Raw genomic sequence first — 24914 nt, 5'->3', positions numbered from 1 at the left:
AAAGAACCTCGGTGGGGGAGGCTGGGCTAGGTCTATGATGTAGCCCCACGACACAACCCCCCCGTGTCCAAGCGTCTGCGGTGGCTGCCCACCACTGGCGATGGAAGCGAAGGAGACGTGCCCCCACCACAGTTGCTTGTGTGGGGGCAAGGCGGTCACGCTGAGGGCTTGTCGTGTGGCCTAGAGGCTCCGTGCCTGGGAGCGCCTCTACCTCTGCTATACCCTGCCCTGGGTGCAGAAGACTGACTTCTAGGGGGACCGCCCCGGCCCAGGAAGAAGGAGCGAAAGCAACCCTGCCGCGGTTTGCGAGACCCCATGGGGAGAGCGTTACTTTTACCCCCCCGTGGCCCCTTCAATGACCTTTTCCAGCTCTGCTCCGAACAGAGTGACCCCATCAAAAGGCAAAGACTCCAAGGATCTTTTAGAATCGGCATCCGTGGTCCACGAGCATAGCCACAAGGAACGCCGTGATGCAATGATAAGTCCGTCGATTCTAGCATTGACGGACACCGCATCCATGGCTGCCTGCCCTACATAGTCCGAGGTCTCCTGGATATGCTCGGCCAGGGAGAGGAGTTCAGCCCGCGGGGTGTTGTTTTGGATGCGTTACTAACTGCTCCACCCACAACTGAACAGCTTTGTTGCCCCAGGCCACCGCCATTGTGGGTCTGAACATGCTACCAGAAGCTATGTAGGCAGAACGGAGTGCGTGATCGCACTTCTTGTCTGTAGGGTCCCGAAGAGACACCCGATCTTGGATAGGGATGGCTGAGGAAGAGGATAAACGGGCAACAGGGGTGTCAACCCTGGGAACCGCTTCCCATTTAACAGCATCTTCTGCCGGAATGGCATACATGGTCCTAAATCTGGCCGGCATAACGAATTGTTTACACGGTCTAAGCCAAGCGTCGGCTACCACCTCCACCATTTGCAGAGATGGTGGGAAGGCCGCCACTTGTGCTTTAGCTCTTTTGAACAGAGAGAACCCGGAAGGGGCCGTGGGTTCGGGGTCTGGAAAACCAAAGGTATGTCTGATACCTAAAATAAGACTGTCCACGTTATTGGATGAGGCAGAGTAATGTGCCAACTGTGTCCTCTTCCTGAGTATCCAGCTCAAATCCCCCCTCCTCATCTGAGGAATGGTCTGATTCTGGGTTGCGACCCTGGTTAGCATCCAGAATGACTCTTTTGGCCCTGTTTGTGACAGAGAGCAGGCGCTCGTCGCTCTCAGCTAATGGGATCTGGGAGGATGTGCCTGCGTCTCCTATGGTGTTCAGGGCCAGGGCCTGTGTAAATGTGGCCTGCTGCTCTGGTGACTGAGCTATGCTGGCTGCTTGTGTGTGTGCAGTAGTGTGTTCACGTACCTCTGTGGCACAAAACATCACATTAGTGAGCTTTTCCATGGCTGAGGCTAGGGACTTGATCCAGAGCGGCTCTTCCATGGTTGTTGGTTGGTGTGCTGGGGCCGGCTGCTCCTGAGATGCGGCCTCACATGCGGTGCAAAGGGCATTCTTATGCTGTCCAACAGGAAGCTTAGTTGTACACCTGGTACAAGCAAAGTACATAACAGACACCCCAGAGGATCCCTTACTGTTAGCGGTAGAGGTCCCCTTATTAGACATATCTGCACGGTATTACAGTAACAAGTAACTGAGAACACAATTCACAAATATACTTGTCTGAATAGTACAGTCTCTAGTCAGCACAGCAAGATTTGTACACCAAGTCTATATACTAGGTTACAAACTTGTAACAGCACTCCAATCTCTATGCAATGTTAGATAATCTGCTAGTGAATGCTTGTAATAGGCCTTCAATGGAAAAAAACAGAAGCACATATAATACATAGGAATGATACCAGTTTCTGGAGAGGCAGGAGAGAGGAGAGGAGCAACGTGCAGCTGGACGATGAATGAATCCAATATGGCGATCACCGTGCAGGAACAGGAAGCTGGGGGAGGAAGGAAGTTCCTCCTCCGAAACCGCCCCCAAAATGGCCGCTTCTCCTAGGCCCGATCAGCGCATACTTAATGTATGGCTGTCGGCGCTTGCCGCACACGCTGTATTTACAGTGCCCAGGCAGCGTGTGCCTTAGGCTGCGCTGTCTCCTCGTGGAGAGCAAAACGCACTAGACTCCCGATGCTCGTTGTCTAAAGGGAGGGGGAGCTTGCCAGCAGGTACGTCGGCGGGGGGGATATGGATCCCTGCATCTCCCCCGCGTGACCTTTAACGTTGTGCCCCGGGTCCTATAAAAATTATCACCTCTGTGGGGCACCTAAAGCCCTAATGGCCAAAATGACTGTGGCTAAATGCTCGTCTCTAGGGGATGGACCGCTGGCAAGGGGTGCAAGGTAAGCTAGTCTCAGCTGCTGCTTACCTTTCGCAGGGACCCAGAGTGAAGGAAGCCGCCAGGCTATTCACCCCTCTGGGTCCTAGGATCAATCCCTGCGAGGCATCTTAAGGAAAAATGGGAAAAAAGTAAAATAAAAACATGTAAATATCTAAACTAAACTAGGTATAGGCAGGAGCCTATACCAAAGTGACCTAACTCCTAAGGCACTTAAAAAAACTGAGTTACAAACAGCAGAGGAGGGGCATAGTAGAGGGGGGAGTAGAGATCAAAGAAGTTGATAAGTGCCTAAACTCCACACCCACTACTATACCCCCATTGTCTCGCAGTGTCCCCCAATGGCAGGAAAGAGAAATAAGATTTTCCATGTGGTGTGAAAATAGCAGGACAGCAGAAGCCATATTGCATGACAGAATGGAAAATTGTGTTAACTAAGGTAACCGTCACTTGTCTCAAATGGCCATTGTGATGAGGTGTGGCATAGATCTGGGCTGTTAGCTAGCTATATAAACATTCACTCAGACATTGTTCTGGTTACTAACAGCCCAAGTTCGTTATCTAGTTCAACAGGTAATCTAGGAGGTGATTCGTTTAGAACTTCCAGATTATGCGCATTGTGTCTCCACAGTACTATACTGGCTTAAATAGCATTGGAAAATGTATTAATATGTATCAATATAAACGTTATTGTATCAAAATGAATCGCAGACTCAGATCATGTAACGCTGCAAATACAATATGTCAAATGTCTAGATGTTTCACGCAAGCATGAAATGTCATTCCCTGATGCAAAATTATAACCCTTTAAGTGTATCCAACCAAATAGTTAATTCAGTCATGCCATTCCATGGTATAATCAAGGTAACAGAGACATTATATTTAACAGTTAAATAACAGTGTTCTCCCCAGCACCTAGTTCCCGGGTGCTCCACCGGCTGTTTTTACTTGCCACACGGGTATTGGAGCCCAACAGGATCCTATTATAATATAATAAACCATTGTTTCTCCTATTAGAACAGGCACTATGTGAACACTACAGCCAGCAGTGTGTGTTAGACCACAAACCACCAGTCTGACCAGTCCTGGCAGACGAGGGCAATAACCTAAAATTTTTCAATATTATTGCAAAGTATTATAACTGCCCCCACCTGACTACTTCTTAATGCCACCCAGCTGGCAAAATTTTCTGGGGAGAACACTGAATAATTTAAGTGTCTACTGATAGACCCCTGCTGAAAGGGGGAGGATTGGGACATCCTGACCCTAGCCCCTGTATAAATAGCCAGGAACATAAGTAGAGTATGTCAATAAATTCATGATATCTTGGAGTATCATGGTGTATGCAACACCCGCACAAAGGACTCTGGGCCAGGCATCGTGGTGCAGTCTGAGAAAACCCTACCAGGACAAGGCCTGGGTGAGCCAGTATCCCAGGCTGGTCAACAAAAACTGTCTAGCTTAAGAGTAGAAGTAATACTGCAGGACTCCAAAGTATCAATCTGGCTGCAAGAGGCTGCTGGAGGGTACACGTTACCATTTACACTGTACCTTGTGAATGTTTTAAGGTGTTTTGCTGTCATAATAAAGCCTTATTTTGGATATATTCTGGTCTGCCTGAGTGAGTTGAATCCCATGGAGGATAATCACCGTCCCAACTAAGGGTGGTTTCTTTACAGGAACCACTAAACAAATAACAGCAAAGTGCTGCTTTGTTGATATGTTAGTAAGTGAGCTTAACAGCTCATAACATTTTAGAGAAAGCTAAAGAATGAAAATAATCTGAAATAGTAGGATGGAAGTGTTAAAATCTGATGCCAGAATACATTATTCTATAAGGGTTTAAAGTACAAAAGACTAAGCAAGGAGACTGCAACAGAATATTTAATTTCCTATAGTATACGAATAGCAACAGTTCAAAATTCAATTGAACGGCTTTGTAGAGGATGGAACATAGTCATATATGTGCACAGTATGTTCAGGATGTATGTATGGATTTTTTATTTCTGTTAATATACATGTGTATAGAAATGTAACAGTTTGTTTTATTTGCTACAAGATATTTTCTTTATTACATAGCATGAAACATTCACAGTACAGTGATTATTTTATAAACCGTTTAAATTCATTTGGGTCCAATTGTGTTTTATTAAATAGGATATGAAGCACACAGGTTATCAGTGCACCCTATACAATGTGTAGTATTGTTACAGTGTTCTAAGCTTCTTTTCTGTACAGAAAATGGTTTAACGTGTAAATTGCTGATAGTACTTCAAATCTGTTTTAAAACTTAACTTAAACTTATCTACCCTCCAGCATTTTGCACTGCAGTCACAGCACAGTGAAAAATAGGGATTGATTACATTCTGTCAAGTATTATAAAAAGTGCATGCATGTACAGAAAAAACCCCAAAGAAAACAGACTGCCAAACTGGCAGGCAACGGGTTAAAAAAACACAAAAAAACCCCCCAAAAAACAACAACACATATCCAAGAAAACCTCTGCGGCTAAAACACGGAAGTTTTAGGATCTGAAAATCTATAGGGGATAAGAGACTACCTTTGTGGCATAAAACAGGATATTTGTACAGTCATGGGCAAAAGTTTTTAGAATGACAAGTATTTTTCACAAAGTCTACTGCCTCAGTTTTTATGATGGCAATTTGCATATAATGTCATGGAGTGATTAGATGAATTGCAATCAATTTCAAAGTCCCTCTGCCGTGACAATGAACTTTATCCCAAAAACAACATTTTCACTGCATTTCAGCCCAGCCACAAAAGGACCAGCTGACATCAGGTCAGTGATACTTTCTTTAACACAGGTGAGAGTGTTGACTAGGACAAGACTGGAAATCACTGTCAAGCTTATTGATTTAGAACAGACTGGAAGCTTTAAAAAGGAGGGTGGTGCTTGAAATCATTGTTCTTCCTGTTATCCATGGTTACCTGCAAGGAAACGTGTGCAGTAATCATTTTTTTGCACAAAAAAGGCTGTACTGGCAAGATATTGCTGCTAGTAAGATTGCACCTAAAACAACCATTTATCAAGAACTTCAAGGAGAGAGGTTCCATTGTTGTGACGAAGGCTTCAGGATACCCAAGAACATCCACCAAGCAGCAGGACAGTCTCCTAAAGTTGATTCAGCTGCAGGATTGGGGCACCACCAGTGCAGAGCTTGCTCAGGAATGGCAGCAGGCAGGTGCGAGTATATCTGCACGCATAGCGAGGCAAAGACTATTGGAGGATGGCCTGGAGTCAAGAAGGCCAACAAAGAAGCCACTTCTCTCCAGGAAAAACATCAGGGACAGACTGATATTCTGCAAAAGGTACAGGGATTGGACTGCTGAGGACTGGGGTAAATTCATTTTCTCTGATGAATCCCCTTTCAAATCGTTAGGGGCATCTGGAAAAATGCTTGTTCGGAGAAGGAAAGGTGAGCGCTACCATTAGCCCTGTGTCATGTCAATAGTAAAGCATCCCGAGACCATTCATGTGTGGGGTTGCTTCTCAGCCAAGGGAGTGGACTCACTCATAATTTTGCCTAAGAACACAGCCCTGAATAAAGAATGGTACCAAAACATCCTCCAAGAGCAACTTCTCCCAACCATCTAAGAACAGTTTGGCGACGAAGAATGCCTTTTCCAGCATGATGGAGCACCTTGCCATAAGGCAAAATTAATAAACCAAGTGGTTCGAGGATCAAAACATCGAAATTTTGGGTCCATGGCCAGGAAACTCCCCAGACCTTAATCCCATTGAGAACGTGTGGTCAATCCTCAAGAGGCAGGTCGACAAACAAAAACCCAAAAATTCTGAAAACTCCAAGCATTGATTAGGCAAGAATGGGCAGCCGTCAGCATGTGGACCAGAAGTTGATTGACAGCATGCCAAGGCGAATTGCAGAGGTCTTCAAAAAGAAGGGTCAACACTGCAAGTATTGACTATTTGCAAAAACTTAATGTAATTGTTAATAAAAGCCTTTGACACTTATGAAATGCTTGTAATTATACTTCAGTATACCATAGCAACATCTATAAAGGTCTAAAAACACTGAAGCAGAAAACTTTGTGAAAACAAATACTTGTGTCATTCACAAAACTTTTAGCCATGACTGTACTTAAAGTTAAATCCTTCTCTGTGGGGGAACAATGACAATGGTTATAGATGGTCCAGCAGGAGTTTGGTTAAATTTCTTCATTCAAGTCTGAAACTCCTCCCCCTTCTATATTGTAAGCTTGGGAGCAGGATCCTCATACCGCTATGTCCATATACCCAGGATGGTTTAATTACTGTTTGTTCGAAACCGTAAAGCGCTAAAGAATTTGCGGCCACTAAATAAATAAATGTTGATATTTCCTCCCTGCAAGGAATTCCGCTATTTTCCTAACTGGGGAGAGGGGAGACAACACTCCCTCAATACGAACTTTTTACTGGAGAACAAGAGTGTAAAAGATAGCCCAGTTCCACTGGAGACTAAATACCTGGAGACCACACGAAAGACTGACTACGCTCAGCATTAAAGGCTTTGCGCCAATCTTTCAACACCAAACGGCAAAGGGATGGCTCTTGCCGAGGCCGTCTACTCTGAGCTAACAAAGGAGGAAATGGAGAACAGTTTGGTGAAATGGTCAAGTGAATGTGAGACTAGTTCCATTTCAATATAAATTTGATCTGGAACACTAGAATGAGAATGCAAGGCCTAGAAAGCCAAGGCCATCTACCACAGGATCCACCCATGGGATTCTAATGTGTGCGCCATCTCTCGCACCTAAGAATGAAGTAAAGCACAGAATCCTGTTTTGATCAAGAGATCGTTCAGATAAGGAATGATTGTCAGCCCTTTGGATAAAAGAAAATTGGACATGACTGCCATGATGTCCACGAACACTTGCAGGCTTGACACAAGGCCAAAAGACAGAGCCTGAATTTGGAAACGTCAAGGCCGAACTGTGAATTTCAGAAGCCATTGATGGCCTAACCAGACTAGAACATGAAAATAAGCCATAGATATCACAAGCTCATGCTGGATAGAACAGATTTGAGTGGCTAGGTTCAAGTTGGCAACTGAGATCTGTGTTCAGAGTACTGAGCTTCAAATTGTGCTGAAAGGATCCATTTGTTCTTTGGACTAAGCATAGGATCGAATAGAACCCCTATGGTGTGCTAGCTGCACACCATTATCTATTGGTCTGACAGCACTCAGATTACCACGTCATAATTGATGTCCAAATGACTTCCTGTAGAGTCCTCTGTCTTACTATGAAATTAGGAAGGCTGGTGCTGATGGCTTTGGAAGTCAGGCATCTAACTGCCCAAGCCTGCTTCCCCGCTGTTGTCCTCCTGAGTGACAGACTGTCCCCTTTAGGTCTGTCCTCTTGCTTTAAGTGCAGTGCGAAAAGACAGAAACCTAGCACCCCCACCTAGATATGTTGACTGTTGGGCAATAGCTTTCTAACTACAATGAAACCAGCATCCAAATATTTGGACGTTTACTGAATGTGTTCAACTAAGGTTAGTAATTCAGACCAGAGTCTCCCAGACTGTAAACCCTCCAAAAGCTGTCCATTATCTTGTTAAACCATGCAGATGCCAAATTTGTTCCAGAGAAACCACAGCTGGAACATTTATCGCCTATCCCTGAGAGCTGCAGTATTTACAATAGAAATATTAGCTGTCTTGGACAATTACACTATGAGAGCATCTACCTTGAGCAGGGATTCTCACTTATCTGTGTTCATACTAGGCAAAGGATAAAAATTTGCATGATAGCCGAGACCTGTGTTAAGGTTTTTCTGACACTTTACTAGTAAATCGCCTAAATTACAGGAATAAGGGAAGGAAATAAGTTTTTTTTCTTTAAAATAGTGTATGGACACAGTCTCTGATGACTTCTTGCTGTCTTGAATGTTTCGTGCTAGATGCACAGCATTAAAATATCCACACCCTGATGCTTGGAGGAATTCTCCAACAGATATGAGGAACTAAATGTTCCAAGTCCATAGCTGTCCTGCCCTGCTCCTTCGAGGACAATTCAGTCTGAATCCTCAGAGCACTACCTTAGGAGTATCATAGCTGCGGAGGCAGAGCGTAGAATCCTCTCTAAAGAGTAGGACAGCTTAGTGAGATCTCCACTGACCTCACTAGACTTCAGGTGCCAACCAGCTCATCAGGTGAAGTCGTTACAGGTCCAAAAGGACCCACAGATGAGAAACCTCAGGTGAACTGGCTCACTTGCTCAGGATTCAGCAGATGTTCTCTTTGTCTACCTCGATACATGTGGCGAGTTCAGCGATAGAGAGGACCAAAGATATAGTCCAGGAAGGTTTTGCCAGAGAGCAGAATTTTGCTGGCCAGACTGTGCCTATTGAAGGGCTGCTGTATACAGGACCTGACCGACACTGAAGGCACTGCACTTCCGCTCAGGCCCCAATTGTTATTGATAATGTAACATCATTTTGATGCATCACAAGTCACATAAAACACCAATCAAGGAACATAGTATGATAACTGAAGGTGAGATGGTTTGTCAAACTGGTTGCAAGCTTACCCGATGCCGATTCAAGTGGTTTTGAGAATAATGTGGAACTCTGCTGCACTGAAGTGGGCTGTGCTTGTGCAGAGGAGACCGTGGGAATGGCTGATGGGACAGTTGGTGCCATGCAAAATGCTAAATTGGGAAAGAGAAACAGACAGTATTTTATAACTAGAAGACGGTAATATAGAAAGGTGGCAGCAAGAACAGTGCTCAAGTGCTCAAATTGACAGGAACAAAAGTACTAAAATATTTTAATCAAGCTTACCTGGAGACTGCAATGTGGTGTTCATTGTCTGAGTGGTAGGGGCCATTGATGCTGTAGGAGGGGGAATGGTTACTGGACCAGAAAAAGAGAAGCCCCCCATATTGGAAGCAGTGGGTTGAGGTTGAACAGTTGCAGCTCCAAATGAGAAACCAGATGTCTGAGCAGTCTGATTGGTTCCACCGATGCTATTACCAGCAACAGATGGCATCCCTGTTCCTAGGCTCAGCTTTGGAGCATTGTTCCTGCAAAGAAACAGATTATTTCTAAGCATAGCAAAGCAAAAGTAGTAAAGAATTAAAAATAAATTGCAAAAAGAGTAGTTAAAGAAAATTAAGGCATGTGGCATTCATTTACTACTTACAACATACAGTGGCTACAAAAGTATTCACCCCTTTGGAAATCTTCACATTTAATTTTGTAACACCATGGCGTGAAATAGGAATTTTAACCACTGATCAACACAAAATGGGGGGGGGTGCGGGGGAAATGACTCGAAAATAATATAGCTTAAATAAGAGAGACCGACAGTAATTGATTACATAAAGTATTCGATCACCCTTTGTTTTAATACTTAGTAAAAGCACCTTTACAAATACAGTTGTGAGTCTATTTGGCCAAGTCTCTATATCTGAACAATGTATTTTCAGATTCTTGTAGTATGGTTTGCGGTCCGAGATTAATAAGGACCGTTGGTGGATAAAATAGGTCTGGGCATTGTCTATTCTAGGATGTTGTTACTTTTGTATTTAAGTCACTCAAATGCAGCTTGTGCTGTCCTGTTGGAATATAAATGTTCTGCTTGTATCTTGTTCCATCCATCTTGACAAGTTCTCCAGTCCCTGAAGCAGAGAAGTATCGCCAAAGCTTAATGTTCCACAAAAAATGTTTCACAGTGGATGCAGCATTCTTGGGACAATGTCCAGTGATAAGCTTGTGCCAGTATCTAACATTTAGGCCTAAAAGGCAGAAATTGATTACACCTCGCTAATAGTAGAATTTTATTCAGAAAGTTTCATTACTCTGAAGCCTTCATGTCACATTTGCCAAGATTCAAAATCGACAAATATAAAAGAAGCACTTACATGTCAATTAGATACACTCTAGTGTATTATGTAATTAAAAAAAAAAAAAAGATTATGCAATGGAGTTGCAGTAGAATGGGAATATATCGCACATCATACTTTAACAAAATCAATATCCTTTCTCACATTACACCATGGAAATTGAAATAAATGAAATCCAACCTTTTCCAGCTTTATTTACACAATTTTCTTTACAGAATTCAATAAAGGAAAAAAAAAAAGCAAGATTTTCTGAAAATTAACAGAAAATGAAACACTGGAACTACAGGGTATTGTATTATTTTCTTGTTGGTATATTTAGGGTAGTTGTCATGCTGCGAGATGAACCACCTGCCCATCTTCAGCTGTCTAGTTAAGGGCCGCAGTTGTTCCTCAAGAATTTGTGTATTTGGCAGCATCCATCAACCCTTCAATCCTGACCAATTGCCCAGTACTTGCAGTAGAGAAACACAACAATGTTGCCACCACCATGCTTCCCAGTAGATATGGTGTTTTTTGGCATAGCATTTGTAATGCAGTCCAAAAGATCTACATTATATGGACAAAAGTATTCAGACGCTTAACCATTACACCAACAGGGACTGTAATGACATTGTATTCAAATACACATATTTTAATATGGAGTTGGTCCCCCTATTGCAGCAACAGCTTCTATTCTTCTTGGAAGGCTTTCCACAAGATGTTGGAGTGTTTCTTTTGGAATTCATGCCCATTCATTCTGTAGAGCATTTATGAGGTCAGGCACTGATGTTGGACAAGAATGCCTGGCTCGCAATTTCCATTCCAGTTCATCCCAAAGGTGATTGATGCGGTTAAGGACAGAGCTCTGTGCGGACCAGTCAAGTTCTTCCACATTTAACTCATCAAACCATGTCTTTGTAGTCCTTGCTTTGTGCACTGGGGAACAGTCATGTTGGAATAGCAAAGGGCCTTCCCAAACTTGCCACAAAGTTGGGCAGCATGGTTAATCAGTGGTTAGCACTTCTGCCTCACAGCACTGGGTTTATTAGTTCAATTCCCTACCATAGCTTTATCTGTGTATAGTTTGTATGTTCTCCCAGTGTTTGCAGGGGTTTCCTGCAGGTGCTCCGCAGCGCCGTAAAGTAGGGAAGACAAGGACATACATAAAATAGGACATAGAACAAAGAAGGCAGACAAAATGAATGGAGACATAAATACAAAGAGTTTGGAGGACCCTGCTCATTAGAGAGCTTACATTCTAAACGAAACAGGGCACAGCTGAAACAAGAGGAGCAAGTGTGGCTCAGAGTGGAGATTGGGATAGCTGTGAGGGTGCATTAGTGTGAATAGTGTAATCAAGGAGAAGGACATCTCAAAAAAAAAAAAAAAAAAAGATGGGTTTTCAAACAGCATCTAAAGATTTAAAGGCTTTGAGAAAGTATGATTGAGGGTGGTAGGAAATTCTATAAGTGGGGAGGAGCACGTGGGAGTAGTCTTGCAGGTGGGAAAGGTGGTTACAAGACAAGGTGCAGGTCAGAGGCTGATCTAAGAGGATCTAAGATGTATGCAAGGGTGTTGTTGTTGAGGGCTTTGTAGGCAAGGGTGAGTAATTTGAATTTGACTCTGGAGGACCCAGGGAGCCAGTGTAGGGATTTGCAAAGTTTTGCAGCAGATGTGAAACAGAGAGGAAGATCAGTCTTGCAGCAGCATTTTAGGATGGATTGAAGTGTGGATATATGGGTGCCCGATAGCAGGAGGGTGCAATAGTCAAGACGGGAGAGGAGAGAATGGATAAGAGTTTTGGTAGCATGTTGAGTAAAAAAAGGGCGTATTCTGGCATTGTTTTTAAGGTTGAGTCAAGTGTGTCACCAAGACAACAGGTTTGGGAGACTGAAGAAATTGTGGTGTTACTGACAGTGAGGGATATTTGAGGGCAGGTGGCGACTCTAACAGGAGGGAAGATAAGCTCTGTTTTGGACATGTTGAGCTTTAGAAAGCGTTGGGACATCCATGTGGAGAGAGCAGAAAGACAGTTGGTTATACAAGATAGTATAGAAGGAGAGAGGTCAGGGGTAGAGATATAGATTTGGGTGTCATCAGCGAAGAGGTGGTATTGGAGGCTGAATGAGCGAATTAGTGCCACAAGAAAAGAGGTGTACAATGAAAAAAGTAAAGGGCCAAGAACAGAGCTTTGTGGGACCCCAGTTACTGGGAGTGGAGGAAAGGATGTGCCCGAGGTAGAAACACTAAAAGGAGCGGTTCGATAGGTAGGAAGTGAATCAGGAAAGGACTGTGTCACGAAGATCAATAGAGTGAAGGGTGTGTAGGAGAAGAGGGTGATGAACAGTATCAAAAGCAGCAGAGAGGTCTAGGAGAAGGAGTATAAAAAAAACCCATTAGATTTTGCAGTAAGTAGATCATTGGCCACTTTTGTGAGAGCAGTTTCAGTGGCATGTTGGGGGAGGAAGCCTGACTGCAGAAAGTCGAGAATGGAATGAGAGGAGAGAAAGTGAGACAGGCGTACACTAATCGCTCAAGTAGTTTGGAGGCAAAGGGGAGGAGAGAAATAGGGCGGTAGTTGGAAAAGAGGCTGAATCGAGAGATCGTTTCTTTAGAATTGGGCAGCACGGTGGCTAAGTGGTTAGCACTTCTGCCTCACAGCAGTGGGGTCATGCGTTCAATTCCCGACCATGGCCTTATCTGTGTGGAGTTTGTATATTCTCCCTGTGTTTGCGTGGGTTTCCTCTGGGTGCTCCGGTTTCCTCCCACATTTCCAAAAAACATACTGGTAGGTTGATTGGCTACCATCAAATTGACCCTAGTCTGTGTGCGTGTTTGTTAGGGAATTTAGACTGTAAGCTCCAATGGGGCAGGGACCGATGCGAGTGTACAGCGCTGCGGAATTAGTGGCGCTATATAAATAAATGGTGATGATGAATAGGTGAGATGAGCACATGTTTAAAGGAGGATGGAAATGTGCCAGTGGAGAGAGACAGGTTGAAAAGGTGGACATGCTTTGGGGAGGAGAGGGAGCGGAGTAGTTGGGATGGAATAGGGTTGAGTGTACAGATTGTAGGGTGAGACAAGATGAGTGCACAGACTTGGTCTTCAATTACTGGAGAAAATGAATTAAGGGTGGATTGGGGAGTAAGTAAAGGTGGGTAAAAATGTGGGTTAGAAGACTAGGTGGATATTAGAGATTTAAAGTATGTTTGTTTGGCAATTGAAAAGGTAGTCCTGTAAGATGAAAGGATGATGAATTTATAGTAGAGAAAAATCGGGATAGGAATGAAATTTCCTCCAGTGGCGCTCTACAGTGCAGGAGCACTTTTGCAGGTAGCAGGTCTGTTTGTGTGCCATGGCTCAGGTTTGGATTGTTGGAGACTATATGTAGTAGCTGGAGCTGCTGAAGTGAGTGTTTTGTTATAGAAAGAGGCAACCTGATTAGGGCAGGACAATACAGTCACTGGAGAAAATAGTTGCTTTAGTGAAAATGAGAAGTGGATTGGGTTAAATATACTTAGGTTTCATTGTGTACGTGTGTATTTGAGTGCAGAGGGAAGGGCATGAGGTAAGGTGAGGCTGAAGGAAAAGGAGGTTGTGGTCGGAGAGTAAAAAGGCTAAATTGGATAAATTAGAGATGGAGCAGTAGCGGGAGAAGGCAAGGTCAAGGTAGTGCCCATCACAGTGGGTGGGAGATACCAAAGGAGGAAGTAAGTGAAAGAAGTTTAGTGGCAGAAGAGACAGTGGGATTATCAATGGGAATGTTGAAATCATGTAGTACGAGCGTAGCAGGTCAAAGCATAGGAAATAAGTGAGCAAGGCCACAAAGTTGTCAAGGGGAAACTGGACCTGGGGGGCGATAAATGACAGCAATAGAGGTGGAAAGGGTAAAATAGACAGTGTGTACTTCAAAGGAAGAGAATGAGAGGGAGGGTTCAGAGGGTATGACTTGTAAGGTGCAGCTTGGAGAGAGTAGAATGCCAACTCCACCACCTTGTCTGTTTCCGGGTCTGGGAGTATGGCTAAGGGGGAGTTCACCATAGGAGAGAGCTGCAGGGGATGTAGTGTCAGAGGAGGCGAGTCAGGTTTCTGTGATGGCAAGGAGGTTGAGTGATTTAGAAATCAATAGATCATTGATGAATGCAAGTTTGTTACAAACATATCTGGCGTTCTATAGTGCACAGGAGAAGGGAAGAGAGGGTAGTGGAGATATGTTGGTAAGGTTGGCAGGATTGGAAGTATGGGATGAATGGAAAGGTTTGGGGTGCAGTGAGGAGCGTGGGCAGATAATGGGGATTGTGCGGGGCCCAGGGTTAGGCAAGATATCTCCAGCAGCTAAGAGGAGCAGGGTGAGAAAGAGGAAATGCAAGGAGGAATTGTGGGTGCGAGGTTTATTTATGTTTATGTAGGCTGTGAGTGTGATGGGTGCAGGAGACAAAAGAGTTCATGAGTACAGACTAGCGAGGAGGGCTGTAGTGAAGGGGAATCATAATCTGGGAGGGAGGAATAGAATGATGGAGAAAGAAAAGGAGTTTGGAGAGAAATATGGTGACCGTAAATAGAAGACTGTAAATTGAGAATGTGCATGATGGAGAGATGTGAATGAAGGTGTATTAGTTAGGGTAGGTAATGAGAGTAGAAAGGAACAATTGATCCAAATTTTGTGGTGCGGTTTACGGTGTAGGCAGTTTGTGCCACGACGAGGTCCAGGAGGATGCTGACAGTTGGGTGCGGAGGGTCCAGCAGCCAAACAGAGATGGTAACAGCAATCACAACTGAGCTCAGAGAGTAGCTGAGCAGATGTTTAAACAGCAATGACAGTTGAGTTTGTGGGTCCCACAGTTGGACAGAGATGGTAGTTCTGTAGATCCTAAAACAGCCTTGTTTTTCGATATGAAGTCTATCCTCAGCACTGTGATGTTTCCAACAGTAATCAGAAATATCCAAAGCATTATATTTGTGAGTATAAGAAAAAGTGGGAGCTTGAGCTAAAAGCTGAGCCAGTGTACAGCTTACTCCAACTACCGTCTGTATGCTAAGGAAATTAGACTGTAAGCTCCAATGGGGCAGGGACTGATGTGAGCGTTCTCTGTACAACGCTGGGGAATTAGTGGCTCTAAATAAATAGCTGATGATGCTGATTGTACCAAATTACATTACAAATCTGTACCAGTCAGTTTGAAACTCTGTGTTGATTTGATGTGGAAGGACCCTATCCTTCTGGCTCTGTCATCCAGTAAGGAGGGACAGCCCAATCTTATTAATATGTTGGAGATGCCACAGACTTTCCACTTCTTAATAATGCTTTAAACAGAACTCAGAATCAATGTACACATATGTAATAAAACTAGCATAAGAGTGAATAGACTAAGCAGATACAAAAAATTGAGAATTATACTCACCATTAATTTCCTTTCCTTGAAATACTCCAAGGCAGCCCTTACAATGGGTTAATCCCTGATCAGCTAGTGTAGACAGGAAGAATTTTGTCCCACCTGGCCCCTATATAAGGTAGCTCCTCCTCTTCCTCAGTGTCTTTCGTAACTTCCCAAGCTGTCCTATACAGAACTACAGAACAAGGGTGGAAAAATATAGGGCTGCCATGGAGTATTTCAAGGAAAGGAAATTAATGGTGAGTATAATTCTCAATTTTCCTTTCCCTACTCCATGGCAGCCCTTACAATGGGATATACCAAAGCAGTACAATAATTGGGAGGGCAATAAAACCAACACCTTAATAAAGTCAAACAGAAAATGTATTCACAGTGCTTGCTGGAGAATCTTTCTCCCAAACTGTGTTTCTTTAGAGACTGAAACGTCAAGAAGATAATGTCTAGAAAAGGTGTGCACCGCATCCATCTGGCTCGGCTGTCTTACAGATGTCTGTTGCCGATGCATGTGTTCGCTGGATGAGGACAGAGAGATGGCAGAATAAACTCCTGATTGATGTGGAATGAGGATACCACCTCGGGTAAATAATCTGGATTTGTCTTTAGAACCACTATCTTCATAGATATTCAGAAAGGGTTCTTCACACCATAAAGCATGTATGTCTCCTATTCGCCGAGCCAAAGTGATAGCCACCAATAAGAGTACCTTTAGAGCGAGGCATCTCAGAGATATGTCTTGCAAAGGCTCGAAAGGATAGGCTGTTAAGGCATCCAAAACAATATTAAAGGTCCCAAGAGGCTAAGAATGGTTTCCATCTTGGGCGTAACCTCTTTAGTACTTGAAAAAACTGGAAGATAAGACTGAGACGCCAGTTTCATATCAAGAAGTATGCTAAGGGCCGATAGTTGTACCTTCAGTGCTAGTCCTTTAACAAAACCATCTTTGAGAAATTCTAACACAACGGGCACACTGGCAGACATGGGATCCTTCGCCATGTCCCCTGCCCAACAAATACATTTTTTCCAGATTCTGTAATAAATCATAGAGGAGATTTTTTTTTTCCTGGCGTGAATTAGAATGTCCATTACATCACCCGAGACCCCTTTGGATTTTAGTAATTTCCTCTCAGTCTCCATGCCATCAAACTCAGGGAGTTTGGATTTGGATGTAAAACTGGACCCTGATGTATGAGGCCTGGCCTGATCGGTAACGGCCATGGATGTTCCAGCAACATTCTCTGTGCTACAGTGAACCAGGGACGCCTCGGCCGGCATCCGGGAGGATCGCCATCACCTCCACTTTCTCTTTCCTTATTTTCTTGAATATCTGAGGGATGAGTGGAAAGGGAGGAAACACGTACCTCAGTTTGAAGTTCCACTGTTTTGACAGGGCATCTATCCCTAGGGCTCTGATGTCTCTGTGACAGGAGTAGAAGAGGGGTACCTTGGCATTGCTTCCTGTGGCCATAAGGTCTATTTCTGGTGTTTCAAATCTGCATTGTACCAGCTGAAAGACTTCTTCGTGCAGCTCCCACTCCCCTGGGTGAACTTGGCATCTGCTCAAGTAATCCGCCACTACATTGTCTTTGCCTGGTACGTGAAGGGCTGAGAGAGATCTCAGATGCGCCTGTGCCCACTCCATTAGAGCGGTTATTTCTGTCAACATTGTTCTGCTCTTGGTACCACCTTGCTTGTTTATGAAGGCAACCGCAGTCCTGTTGTCGGAGACTTGTAATAGCTTGTCTCGTAGATAGGGCTGGAAGTACTGAACCGGCCGCCAGACTGCTCTCATCTCAAAGACGTTTCCCTGAAGAATTCTCTCTTCGTCTTGCCAAGTGCCCTGCGTGACCATACCTTGCATGTGAGCACCCAAACCCAGTGCACTGGCGTCTGTGGTAAGGATATACCAGTCTGGTACCGAAAAAGTCACATCTTGTTTTCTCAGGTCTGGGAGCTGTCACCAATGTAAGGACTACCTGGCTGACCTTGATAGATTGATTTTGGAGTCTAGGGACCCCACTGTATGATCCCATTGCACAGTGGTTTTCTAGAAGAACTCTATGCCACCTCGCCCATGGGAGTATTCCTATTGTTGAGGAAATCATTCCTAGGAGAAGCAGACATGTTCTCGCTGACACACGAGGTTGGATTTCAATCAGATGTGCCAACGACTGGATCTTGTCGACCCTTTCTTGAGAGAAGCAGACTTTGTCCGTACGTGTATTTATTTGCACTCCTAGAAATACAAGCTGTTGTGATGGTATCAACTAGCTTTTTTCTATATTGACTAACCAACCGTGTTGTTGCAGAAACTGCATCACTTGAGATGTAGTTTCCCAGGCTGTTTCTTCTGATTTTGCCGAAATTAGAATATCTTTCAGATATGGCCACAAGGTCACTCCTCTTTCCCTGAGCGACGCCATTAGCACTACAAGGACCTTGGTGAATGTTCTTGGAGACGTGGAAAGGCCAAACGGTAGACAAGTGAACTGGAAGTGATGCCCAAGAATGCAAAACCTTAGGAACTGTTGGTGATAGGATGTGACCGGAATATGGAAATTTGCATCTTTTAAGTCTATTGCCGTTAGAAAATCTCTGTTTTCTAGTGCTTTGAGAATTGTGTTGACAGATTCCATCCTGAAATATTTTGCTCGCACATAGCCGTTGAGAGCCCTTAAATCTAGTACTAACCTGAAGGCACCTGATGGTTTCTGGACAAGGAACAGTCTGGAGTAGAACCCCTTCTTTCCTGTGCTGACGGTACTGATACAATAGCTCTTGTTCTCACCAGGCCTCTGAGACTCTCCTCCAATGCCTGCCGTTCTAGGGAAGACGAGGGACTTCTTGACTGAATGAATTTGTTGTCTACAGGGGATGTATGGAATTCTATAGCATATCCCTTGGTGACTATCTCCTGGACCCATTTGTCTTGTGTGGTCTGAATCCAAACTTTTGCAAAGCGTGATATCCTGCCACCCACTGTAGTGCGGACTGGATTCGTAGATAGTCATTGGGGTCTTTGCTGTCCCTGCTTCCCCCTTCTTGGTCAGAAGGGCCGAAAGGACTATCTTGCCATACTATCCTGTTGTCTAGAATATTGTCTCCCCAGCCTGTAGGTACGGGTTTCCTTAAATCTCTGTTTTGGAGAATAAGAAAAGAAACGTCTCACAGGGTTAGCAGACCAGGTAACGCACATGGACATCAATGAGGAATGCAGCACAAAACACATCTTGTATTGTTTTTCCCCCCCAAGACTATGCGCGGTCTTGCTTCTCCCAGAATATTAATGTGTGGGAACATTGTACTCTAGGGATATTATGACAAGTCATATCTTATTTGCAAATGAAATGTATTTCTACTTCACCCAACATCAGGAGAACACAGCAGAATTTGCCTGTAACACAGAAGCACACTATGTAGCAGAGCTGGGCCAATATCTCCTGCACATGAAGCCTTTACCATTATGACAAGTTACAACAAAAACAATATTGTTCCCGTTTCATGCTTAATTAAGAAGCATGCCGAATATACATACACACACACACATATATATATATATATATATATATATATATTCCATAGACAAAAAACCTTACGGTTTAACATGTCCAATTAAGGTTCCTTATAAACGTTCTACAATGTAAGAAAACGATTAAAATGCCAACTCAAACTGCAAAAAGCAATGAAATTACGACGATTAAGACAGAAACCTAAATGGACGTGTTCCTTGCACAATACAGACATGGTATACCATCACATCCTGTGGTTAGCTGCAGATTCAGCACTATCATGGAGTGAGATTGCCGTCACTCACAAAATGGTGGAGCCGCTAATTCACAGATTTGTGTGTTCACTGGAATACACAAATAATAGCCCCCACAGCCATCCCTCTTAGTCCTCTTATGGATGGTAATTTATATAAGTGTGTATGGAAGTTTGGAGCTACATACTAGAGCCTGATTTGTGAATGTACAGAGATTTGGCTGAACAGAACCTCATATTGAAGATTTAGTATTTACTAGTGCATAACTCAAGTTTGAGCATCATCATGATCATCTATTTATATAGCGCCACTAATTCCGCAGCGCTGTACAGAGAACTCATTCACATAAGTCCCTGCCCCATTGGAGCTTACAGTCTAAATTGCCTAATATATACACACGCTCACACACAGACACAGACAGACAGGGAGGGAGAGACTAGGGACAATTTTGATAGCAGTCAATTAACCTACCAGTATGTTTTTTTGGAGTGTGGGAGGAAACTGGAGCACCCAGAGGAAACCCACGCAAACACTGGGAGAACATACAAACTCCACACAGATAAGGCCATGGTTGGGAATTGAACTCATGACCCCAGTGCTGTGAGGCAGAAGTTCTAACCACTAGGCCACTGTATTTACTAGTGCATAACTCAAGTTTGAGCATCAGTACTCCTATTAACTGAGGATTTGGTTAACCAGTTGGTTACTTCTGCAATAAGACCTTATCCAATTGAGGACCTTTCATTTTTACCACAGCAGGACTAATTTTGGTTTCTTAATTTTCTCTGAGCAATTATAACATGTGTGTCTCTCTGTATATGCTGATTTGAGCACTCGCTGCACATTTAAAATACTTTGCATTGTTGGCAATCCATTTGCATGAAGTTTTTACTTTATTAATAAATACATTCAATATTTTTTATTATTATTATTATTATATTAAAATAAACTAGTTTTTATTTTGCTGTGGGAACATATTCTTATTTTATGTATATACCCCTTGCAGCTTTGTGCTGGTGCTCTCTGTGCGTTCAGTTTACAGTACTGAGCAGTTTACCGGGAAATATTTTATTAGTTAAGTCTTGTTGGCTTTATGTATCCTTGAATTGTTGTTAAAAGTCAGATTAGGCCTTGTAAGGGAATGTAATGGCAAACTTTGCTCACTGATAATCAAACTAAGCAGAAGCTTCTCTACCATTTAAATGTATTTCAAATACATTATTTTGTAGTTTTTTATGAAGTTATTCTACTGTCCCTTTCTAAGACACAGAGAGCCTAAACTACAATAAAGGTAAACTACGAAAATGTACTACTACTGTATGTGTGTATTCCAGTGAACACACAAATCTGTGTATTAGCAGCTCCACCATTTTGTGAGCGACAGCAATCTCACTCCATGATAGTGCTGAATCTGCAGCTAACCGCTGGATGTATTGCACAAGGAACACGTCCATTAAGGCTTCTGCCTGAATAGTCGTAATTTCATTGCTTTTTGGAGTTGGAGTGGAAGAGTTTCAATTGTTTTCTTACATTGTAGATTGTGTATAATGAACCTTAATTGGACGTGTTAAACCGTCAAGGTTTTTTGTCTAGAATTTCATGGCTTTTTGTAAAGTGAAGTGTATGCATGCATGTTCTGGCAGTCAGAAATGTGGTGCAGTATGTACCACGTTGTTCTTATGTGCTTCCCACCAGCACCTGCAGCACTGTAATCACCTCCCCTGTCCTTAAACTTGAGTCCTTGTTGATGCTGGTCACCAGTGAAAGCAGACAGACTTTTAAAGAGACTGACAGAAAAGCCATGAGTATACCAATGAGTAAAACACAGCCCACAGCAGGCAATGAGAAGTGGGTGTATATAGATTATCTGCAGCTTCTCTCCAGTACATGTCACTTGTAAAGAGGGACATGTCAGATGCTAATGTCCAGATACCTCACATCTACTCACCGCTGTGATTACCACTGAGTGTGATCAGTACAAGTACCACAAAGCACTTTAGAATAAATTAACTGATGTCACTGAGGGGCGGGAGATTTACAATGGATTCACCAACAGCTGTCTCAGAGAGAGATTAAACGCTCAATTGAGAGCAGTGCCTGGGCTAATAGTACTACAGGGTGCTCCTCCCACATCCCCAAAACACTAACCAGCCCCTCTGTGGCTTGAAAATGTGAGTAATTTCTTCCGCTCAGAGATGAAAATCCCTTAGCCAGAGACTCAGCCATGTTTGTGCTCTCAAGTGAAGCCAGTCAGAGTACAGGCAGCACAAACCTCTAACTGACATGTGCAACGTTATGAAATTCCCTACCTGTAAAAAGAGGATTTATGCACTTACGTTAAATCCGTTTCTCTGATTCCGTCTGGGGGACACTGCTTACCATGGGTTGTGGAGGGAGTTGGTGGAGTTGGCACCTAACTAGTTAAGTTTTAGTACTGCCGACAGACCCCTCCCCTCTACAATCCCCCTGGACTCTTCAGTTTATTAAAAAAAGCCCTAGGAGTAAGGCAAGTCAAACAAGAGCACACAGAAGAACAGAAGAAGGGAGGGATCGCAGTGTCCCCCAGACGGAATCAGAGAAACGGATTTAACGTAAGAACATAAATCCTCTTTCCTCTTTCATCCAGTCTGGGGGACACTGCTTACCATGGGGACGTTCTAAAGCAGCCCCCTAAGGGTGGGACTACTCTGAAAATCCCGCAGATGCAAATATATTAAATTGGTAAAACTTTGTAAACGTGTGGACAGAGGACCAGGTGGCTGCCCTGCAAAGCTGGTCCGCAGAAACCCCATTTCTCGCTGCCGACGACGCCCCTACCGATCTGGTGGAATGGGCCGTAAGTCTCTCCGGCACAAGACGGTTAGCCTTTATGTAAGCATGTCTAATGGTTGCCGTAATCCATCTAGCGATGGACTGTTTTGAGGCTGGCCAGCCTCTCTTATTAGCGTCATAAAGAACAAACAAAGAATCCGTACGTCTAATTTGAGAAGTTCTTTTGACATAGATGCGGAGAGCCCTAACCACATCTAACTTTTCCATAGACTGGAGATCAGACTGGGAGGTAGATGAAAAAGCCGAAACTACCTCCGGAACGAAGGAAGGGTTCTTCACACTGCTCTGTCCTCGTGGAAAACCAAATATGGTTCCCGACAAGACAAGGCTCCTAATTCCGAAACTCTTCGAGCAGATGCGATAGCTAAAAGAAAGAGGACCTTCCAGGTCAACCACTTAAATTCTGCCACACGCAAGGGCTCAAAGGGGGGCCCTTTAAGCATTTCCAGTACCAGGTTGAGGTCCCATGGTGCTGTCGGCGGAACATAGGGAGGCTGAATATGCAGTACTCCCTGGAGAAAAGTCCTGATATCTGATAAATCGGCTAATTTCATATGAAAAAATACTGAAAGTGCCGATACCTGGACTTTTAGGGAACCTAACCTGAAAGTGCCTCCAGGCCATCCTGAAGGAAAGCTAACAAGCGAGTGAGGCGAAAAGAGGATGAGTGGCAAGTCCTACCTTCGCACCATCTAATGTAAGCTCTCCAAATCCGGTGATAGATGCGAGCTGAAACTGGCTTCCTAGCTCGCATCATGTTGTTCACCACGCTGGGGGAAAAACCTCTAGCCCTCCAGAGGCTGGCTTCAACAGCCATGCCGTTAAACTGAGCCGAGGTAAATTTAGGTGATGGAATGGACCCTGAAGGAGAAGGTCGTCTCGAGATGGTAGACGAACCCCGGGTCCTTCCGCCATGGAGATTATTTCCGCGTACCAGACTCGGCGCGGCCATGAGGGAGCTACTAGAATTACTGGCAGACCTCCCTGTCTGAGAACGCGAGGAAGCATGGAGATAGGAGAAAATAGGTATCCCAACCTAAACTCCCATGGCATGGTCATGACGTCTACTGCCACCGCTAAGGGGTCTCTTGACCTTGCGCAAAACGTGAAGACCTTCCTGTTGTGTCTGGAGGCCATGAGATCTATGTCCGGAAGACCCCACCTCTGTACTAGGGACTGAAAGACTTCCGGATGGAGAGACCATTCCCCCGGCATCATCTGGTTGCGACTGAGATAGTCGGCTTCCCAATTGTGTATTCCTGGGATGAATACTGCCGATATTGCCGGGACATGAAGTTCTGCCCAAGACAAAATCTGGGCTGCAATTTTCATTGCCGCTGCACTCTTGGTTCCTCCCTGTCTGTTGACATATGCCACAGCCGTGGCATTGTCGGACTGAATCCTGACAGGGTGGCCCTGGAGGAGGGATTGTCCTCTGAGGGCCAAAAGAATAGCCTTCAGTTCCAACACATTTATGGATAGGGATGATTCCTGAACCGACCAAAGCCGAGGTGTAGGATTACTGCCCCCCAACCTTTCAGGCTGGCGTCTGTCGTCGCTATGACCCACGCCCACGGGGAGAAGGATCTGCCTACTGTCACGTGGTCCTGAATCAGCCACCACTGGAGTGATTCTCTGGACCTCGGGGATAGAAAGATCTTCTGGAGGTCCAGGCGTAGGTGGGATCCTGACCACTTCGTCAACAGGTCCCACTGAAAACAGCGAGAGTGGGCTCGACCAAAGGGAATGGTCTCGAAGGAGGCCACCATCTTTCCCAGCAGCCGCATGCACAAGTGGATTGAGGGGCTTGGAAAGGACAAGACCTGGGATGTTATGCTCTGAATTGAAGCGGCCTTTTCGACAGGCAGGAACACCTTTTGCTGGCTGGTGTCCATGATGAGGCCCAGGAAAACCATGCCTTGACAGGGAACCATCTGAGATTTCTTCAAGTTGATGAGCCACCCGTGGCCCTTGAGAAGCGCCAAGGCAAGGGACAAGTGATAACGCAAACAACTCTCTGAGTAGGATTTGAAGAGCAGGTCGTCCAGATAAGGCACGACCTGAATGCCCAGGAGGTGAAGACGAGCTGCCATAACCGACATGACTTTTGTGAAAACCCTCGGCTCGGTGCCGTGGAGAGGCCGAAGGGAAGGGCCCGAAACTGATAATGGGAGGGTCCTACCGTGAATCTGAGGAGGAACTGATGGCCCTTCCAAATGGGAATGTGGAGGTATGCGTTTTTTATGTCTATGGAAGCCATAAATTGATCTTTCTCCAAACCGTTTATGACCGACCTCAGAGATTCCATCCGAAATCTGTCGACTCTTCGGTGCACATTGAGGCGCTTTAGGTTTAAAATGGGTCTGAAGGAGCCGTCCGGCTTCTTCACAAGGAACAGGTTTGAATATAACCCGTCCCTTTTGGAATTTTGGAACCCTGCAGATAACTTTCTGAGAGAGAAGAGAGGCGACACAAACCTGAATTGCCTGTCTTCTGGATGGATCTCGGGGTAGAGGGGTTATGAAGAAACGATGGAGAATGGGGCCCAGCAGGTCTATCCTGTATCCCCTTGATATAATGCCCCAAATCCAAGAGTCTTGGGAGGACGCTGTCCACTGTTGAAGAAAAAAAGACAGACGACCTCCCACTGGGGTTTTCCCTTGGGGAAACGAGTGGTCGTCAGGACGCAGGCTTCTCCTGTGTCTTGGAGGCCTGGCCGAAAACGAGGATCT

At 44.4% G+C, this 24914-nt stretch overlaps 1 protein-coding gene across 2 annotated transcripts in view; it reads right to left on the bottom strand.

Moving 5' to 3' along the window:
• NUP62CL (nucleoporin 62 C-terminal like) overlaps positions 1-24914 on the bottom strand; it is a 70707-nt gene that overhangs the window by 36337 nt on the left and 9456 nt on the right. For both annotated transcript variants that reach the window (XM_075184614.1, XM_075184615.1), the window contains exons 3-4: positions 9152-9393; positions 8899-9018 (exon numbers count right to left, since the gene is read on the bottom strand). In XM_075184614.1, coding sequence (XP_075040715.1) covers positions 8899-9018; positions 9152-9393 — 362 coding nt within the window. The remainder of the gene's footprint in view (positions 1-8898; positions 9019-9151; positions 9394-24914) is intronic.

This window comes from Mixophyes fleayi, chromosome 9 (genome assembly GCF_038048845.1).
Source record: "Mixophyes fleayi isolate aMixFle1 chromosome 9, aMixFle1.hap1, whole genome shotgun sequence".
NCBI classification, from domain to species: Eukaryota; Metazoa; Chordata; class Amphibia; order Anura; family Limnodynastidae; genus Mixophyes; species Mixophyes fleayi.
The sequence above is the reverse complement of the archived record's forward strand: the minus strand, read 5'-3'. Positions and strand labels throughout refer to the sequence as shown.